This window comes from Lithobates pipiens, unplaced genomic scaffold (assembly GCF_037356315.1).
Source record: "Lithobates pipiens isolate NorthernLeopardFrog02 unplaced genomic scaffold, aLitPip1_a1.2 Scaffold_16, whole genome shotgun sequence".
In the NCBI taxonomy this organism is placed as follows: domain Eukaryota; kingdom Metazoa; phylum Chordata; class Amphibia; order Anura; family Ranidae; genus Lithobates; species Lithobates pipiens.
In genome coordinates, this window is record NW_027507748.1 from 56282714 (window position 1) to 56288713 (window position 6000).

Consider the following 6000-nt stretch of genomic DNA (forward strand, 5'->3'; position numbering starts at 1 on the left):
AAATTTAACACACCTGCTCCCCATTCACACCTGAGACCTTGTAACACTAACGAGTCACATGACACAGAGGAGGGAAAATGGCTAATTGGTCCCAATTTGGACATTTTCACTTAGGGGTGTACTCACTTTTGTTGCCAGTGGTTTAGACATTAATGGCTGTGTGTTGAGTTATTTTGAGGGGGCAGCAAATTTACACTGTTATACAAGCTGTACACTCACTACTTTACATTGTAGCAAAGTGTAATTTCTTCAGTGTTGTCACATGAAAAGATTAATTAGAATAAAATATTTACAAAAATGTGAGGGGTTTATATAATATAATATTTTTTTCCCAGATCTCTGCTTGGAAAAAAGAACAGACAACAAATCATCTTGCCTTAGTGGAAGAATTACGACTGGAAGAACAGAGGATTCTGCAAAGTTCAGACAACCTTCTACAGAACGGGGTCCTTCTGCCACTGTAGATCTGTGCCTGTATGTGATGTTTACATATCACACCCTTTTTCAGCATACCTCACTTTAAATGTAGCTGTAACTATTTTTATGTTGGCGGCTGCACTACATAGAAAGTAACACAGCAAAGAAGAGTGTAAATAAAAAAGGCCAATGCCCATCAAGTTTTATTACTGTTGATCCAGAAAAGGGCAAAGCTAAACTGCAGGGGGGAGGCAGCTGTCAATTTATTCCTACAATGGAAAAAATCATTTCCCTCTTGACCCTGGACACATCATTTCTATAGATGTAACTTAAAGAGACCCTGTTAAATAAGTAAAATATTTGAGCAAATCACATACCTGTAAAGAAGAAGCAGAATACTTACTTTTCCTTCAGCCCACACTGCGGTACTCTGCTCTGATCCTCAGTAATCCTCAAATGAACACTCCTGGGAAAGTGACAGTTCTGGGAGTGTCAATCTCCTTCTTCCCTCGCAGCTCTCATTGTTTTGTCCTGCCAACCTCCCCATCATCACTATCTCCTGTAATTCATGGCGTTCCCAGGAGAATCAGTAAGGGGACCAAGCAGATTCAAATTCCTTTAAAATTAAAATCTGCAATACTCACCTCCCCTCCAACAGTCCGACATCCGCGGGGGTCCCTTGCCAATGCTGGCATCTTCTCCCTTGCTTCTTTTGGGTGGCTATTGTGAGATGATGCAACTTCTGTGCATTCGCAGCTCAGTGTACATTTTAAAGAAGAGTGTGACCAGGCAGGTATATTTATATTATTGCAGAAGGGACATTGCATGTCTCATTTGCAATAAGGAGCCCGTCTGCTCATAATTCTTTTATTTTTTTAGACCTTCGTTCCACTTTAAGTGTTCCTTAGCCAGTGGACTTTGTGAGACCAACAAGGGTAGGCCCTAGTAGATGATAGGCTCAGCATTGGCATGCAATGCCAAGCTGCTGCTAACAAAGCAAACAGAATATTGGCATGTATTAAAAAGAGGATCAACTCCAGAGATAAAATGATAATTCTCCCGCTCTACAAGACTCTGGTCCGGCCGGCACCTGGAGTATGCTGTCCAGTTCTGGATACCAGTTCTCAGGAAGTATGTACTGGAAATGGAGCGAGTACAAAGAAGGGCAACAAAGCTAATAAAGGGTCTGGAGGATATTAGTTATGAGGAAAGGTTGCGAGCACTGAACTTATTCTCTCTGGAGAAGAGACGCTTGAGAGGGGATATGATTTAAATTTACATATACCATACTGGTGACCCCACAATAGGGATAAAACTTTTTTGCGTTGGGGAGTTTAACAAGACTCGTGGCCACTCATTAAAATTAGAAGAAAAGAGGTTAAACCTTAAACTGCGTAGAGGGTTCTTTACTGTAAGAGCAGCAAGGATGTGGCATTCCCTTCCACAGGCGGTGGTCTCAGCGGGGAGCATTGATAGTTTCAAGAAACTATTAGATAAACACCTGAACTACCACAACATACAGGGATATACAATGTAATACTGACATATAATAATGCTCATAGATTGGACTTGATGGACTTGTGTCTTTTTTTTCCAACCTCACCTACTATGTAACTATGTAGCAGAACAGAGTTAAAGAGGTTGTTAAGCCTAAACATTTGTTACCTTACATTCCATGCATTAAGGTAAAAAATGTTTAGGTAGGTGTCAGCATCCTCCCCCCCCCCCTTTTTACTTACCTGAGCCCTAATTCGATCTGGAACCATGCACGTCTGCAGGTCTTCTCTCCCCTCACTTCCCAGTCTCACTGGCTTTGCTGGAGAACCAGGAGCCTGGAGCTGTGTCAATGGATGCAGCAGTGGGGCTCGGGTTCGAGCATGCACGAGCTCCCCTATGGGAACTGGACAGAGGGGAGAGGGGTCAGGAGGGCTGGCGGGAGACCCAAAAAGAAGAGGTTTGTGGCCGCTCTGTGCAATTCCATTGAACAGAACAGGTTAGTTTAGACATGCTTGTTGTTTAAAAAACCCTTTAAATCACTTTAAATAGTGTCAGGAAAGGGCTAGGTAAGCATCCTATTTCTTCTTTACAGGTGTGTAGTTTACCCAAACTTTTTACTTGTGTGACAAGGTATTTTTAAAGAGTAATTCCAGGTATTGATGTTTTATACATAGCTACATATCACTTATCACTGAGTGGACACCACTACTCCAGTGATCTCCAATTGCTGTTGTCTTGCTGCATTCTGAACACAGGAGGTCGGCCGCTTGAATCGGGCGCCATTCTGAAAAATGCTTTGCATTTGTATGTTTTATAGCCATTTTAGATGTTACTATAAATATTTAACAAATGTTTTTATAAATAGATTTTATATATCAATAAAAAACAATAAAAAAACCTTGATTTAGCTTTTCTTTCAGTGAACACAACCTCTGGGGTAAAATTTGCTCCTGGACATAAAGAGAATGCAGTAGGAAGACATTCAGGTATTTTCACCTCCAGTGTGGAAGATTTCAACTTCTTTCTTTAGCTTTACCGATCATTCCTTTATACCCCAGTGGGCAGCTCTACATTTGAAACCTCTGGTAAATATAGCCTTATGCCCCGTACACATGAGTGGAAATTCCGCCAGCAAAAGTCCAGTAAGAGCTTTTGGTCCGAAAATGCGACCGTGTGTATGCTCCATCTGACTTTTGCTGGCGGAATTCCAGGCAGCAAAAGATTGAGAGCAGGTTCTCAATTTTTCGGTCGGAAAAAGTTCCGATCGGAAATTCTGATTGTCTATACCAATTCCGACACGCAAAATTCCGACGCATGCTCGGAAGCATTGAACTTCATTTTCTCGGGTCGTCGTAGTGTTGTACGTCACCGCATTCTTGACAATCTAAAGTTCAGCGAACTTCTGTGTGACCGTGTGTATGCAAGCCAAGCTTGAGCGGAATTCCGTCTGAAAAACCATCCAAGATTTTTCCGACGGAAATTCTGCTTGTTTGTACGGGGCATTAATGGAAATTTGTCCTAATTTCTTGTTCCTTTGGAAGCAATAACCATAATGGAAGTACAGTATCTCACAAAAATGAGTACACCCCTCACATTTTTGTAAATATTTTATTCTATCTTTTCATGTGACAATACTGAAGAAATGACACTGCTACAATGTAAAGTAGTGAGTGTACAGCTTGTATAACAGTGTAAATTTGCTGTCCGCTCAAAATAACTCAACACACCGCCATTAATGTCTAAACCGGTGTCATGTGACTCGTTAGTGTTACAAGGTCTCAGGTTACAAGGTTGGTGTTATTACTCTCACTCTCTCATACTAGTCACTGGAAGTTCAGCTTGGTTCAGCTTGGCACCTCATGGCAAAAAAAACCTCTGAAAAGATGATGGACTGGCCAAGCATGTCTCCAGATCTAAACCCTATTGAGCATCTGTGGGGCATCCTCAAATGGAAGGCGGACGAGCACAAATAATAATCTAATATCCACCAGCTCTGTGATGTCATCATGGAGGAGTGGAAGAGGATGCCAGTGGCAACCTGTGCAGCTCTGGTGAACTCCATGCCCAAGAGGGTTAAGGCAGTGCTGGAAAATAATGGTGGTCACACAAAATATTGACACTTTGGGCCCAATTTGGACATTTTCACTTGTGTAAGTGGTGTACTAATTTTTGTTGCCAGCAGTTTAGACATAAACACACAAGTCCAGCCTGGGCCCGTTTGGCTGGGCTTCTTCTATGGATCACAGAAGTTCAATTCATTTTGCTCTCCTGTGACCTGTTTTCAGCAGACGTCTGCTGATGTCACATCTGCTGATGTCACAGGAATCAGTCCAGGCACCGTGTCATCACGACAATATAGTCTGACCCACCAGCTGCCTGACTGATGCCTGTCTCAGCCTCTCAGCGAGCAGCTGACAGCCTGAGACAGGCTCTCCCCACCCCTCCACAGCTCAGCGTGAAGGAGGAGAGTGAAGAGCTGCTGACTGCGGCGGCAGCAGGGGGACCACGGCAGTCTTATAGGTTACAGCACAGGTGGCCCCCGGAGCGTAAGAGCGCAGTGGGTATAGTGTCGGTATCGGCAGGCAGACCGGAGGAGCATGGCATAAGTGACACTGCGGAGAATGGCACGGTCGGCGCTGTAGAGCCTGGCACGGTCGGGGCTGAAGAGCATGGGCTGCGCTGGGGGAAGGCAAGGCTGCTAGGACAAGAGAAGAAGGCGGGCCTATTCCCCATCTCACATTCAGAGCGGCATCAGCAGGCCTGGGATGAGTGACACTCCATTGGAACACCGGGCCCTGCCCCCTAGAGCCTAATGCGCTCCGGTCCCTCTGAGAAGCTGGGCAGGGAGACGCCAGGCGCTTGTAGATCTTGATGGATGGGTAGCCACTCCTCCTGGTTCCCCTGCTGGCTCTATGGGAATCCAGCCTCAGCAGACTGCCAATGCTGCTCTGGCGCCACCTGCTGGAGCTCCTGGTGAGTTAAGTATGCTTACCACATTGTTATCTTCTTTATCTAATCTAGTTAGGATTTGTGTGTCCGCTAATGGGCATGCTGCTGCTCCTGCATCTGTATGGTCTCCAGCAGCTGCGGCAGTTAACCCTTTGGCATCTAGGTGTTCCTCAGTACTGTCCCTCTTCAGGGCCAGATTAAGAACATCATGGGCCTGGTGCTGAGGATTTTGGTGGGGCCTTTTATAAACAATAAATAAATAAAAATGCTATTTTTTTTTTACAAATTCAATTAAAGAGAGAGAGTAAAAAGAGAATAATGCAGGATAAAACATTTAATATCGCCTCTTGGAATGTCAGAGGTTTGGGATGCCCAGTTAAAAGAGCGGCAGTGTTCTCTGCGCTGGAGCGATACGGGATTGGACTGGCCTGCCTGCAGGAGACACATCTAACTAAAGCAACTATACCCCTTTTTAAAAATAGGAGGTATCAAAATCAGTATCACTCTACCCACACATCTTACTCGAGAGGAGTGAGTGTGATAATTGGAACAGGGGTGAGGTTCTCCTGCAGGCAGGCCAGCATTGATGAACTGGGTCGTTATGTCTTTCTGTACGGTACTTTGGAGGATAGATTATATGTTTTGGCGAGTGTATATATACCGCCTCCGTTTAAAATGGAGGTGGTGTGTAGACTCATGGATTTTATGGTTGATAAGGAGGATGTACCAGTTATGATACTGGGAGACTTTAACGAAGTGTTGGATAGTCGGATTGATAGATTCCCTAGTAAAATTCAAACCGGGGAAATGGGGACAACGAAGCTAAGCCACTTCCTGAGGGAGGTCGGTTTTTTGGACATGTGGAGGGTGAGGAATGCGGGCGCGAGGCAGTACTCCTGTTTCTCGGGCTCGCATTTAACACTCTCCAGAATAGACCTGGCTCTAGATAACGAAGAAGCATTGCAAAGCGTGAGAAAAATAGAGTATATGCCAAGAGGGGTATCGGACCACTCGCCTCTGGTAATGACAGTGTGTATAGGGGGGGGAAAGAAAACATCGGGGTGTTGGAGAATCAGCCCATTCTGGCTTGAGTTAATAAAGGATGTCGATGACATCTTAAAGAACTTAAAAGAGTTT

At 44.5% G+C, this 6000-nt stretch overlaps 1 protein-coding gene across 2 annotated transcripts in view; it reads left to right on the forward strand.

Moving 5' to 3' along the window:
- The window catches only part of SETD4 (SET domain containing 4), a 47392-nt gene extending 44636 nt beyond the window's left edge, over positions 1 to 2756 (forward strand). For both annotated transcript variants that reach the window (XM_077479928.1, XM_077479927.1), the window contains one exon: positions 336 to 2756. In XM_077479928.1, coding sequence (XP_077336054.1) covers positions 336 to 464 — 129 coding nt within the window. In that variant the 3' untranslated portion in view covers positions 465 to 2756. The remainder of the gene's footprint in view (positions 1 to 335) is intronic.
- The last annotated feature ends 3244 nt before the right edge of the window (positions 2757 to 6000 follow it).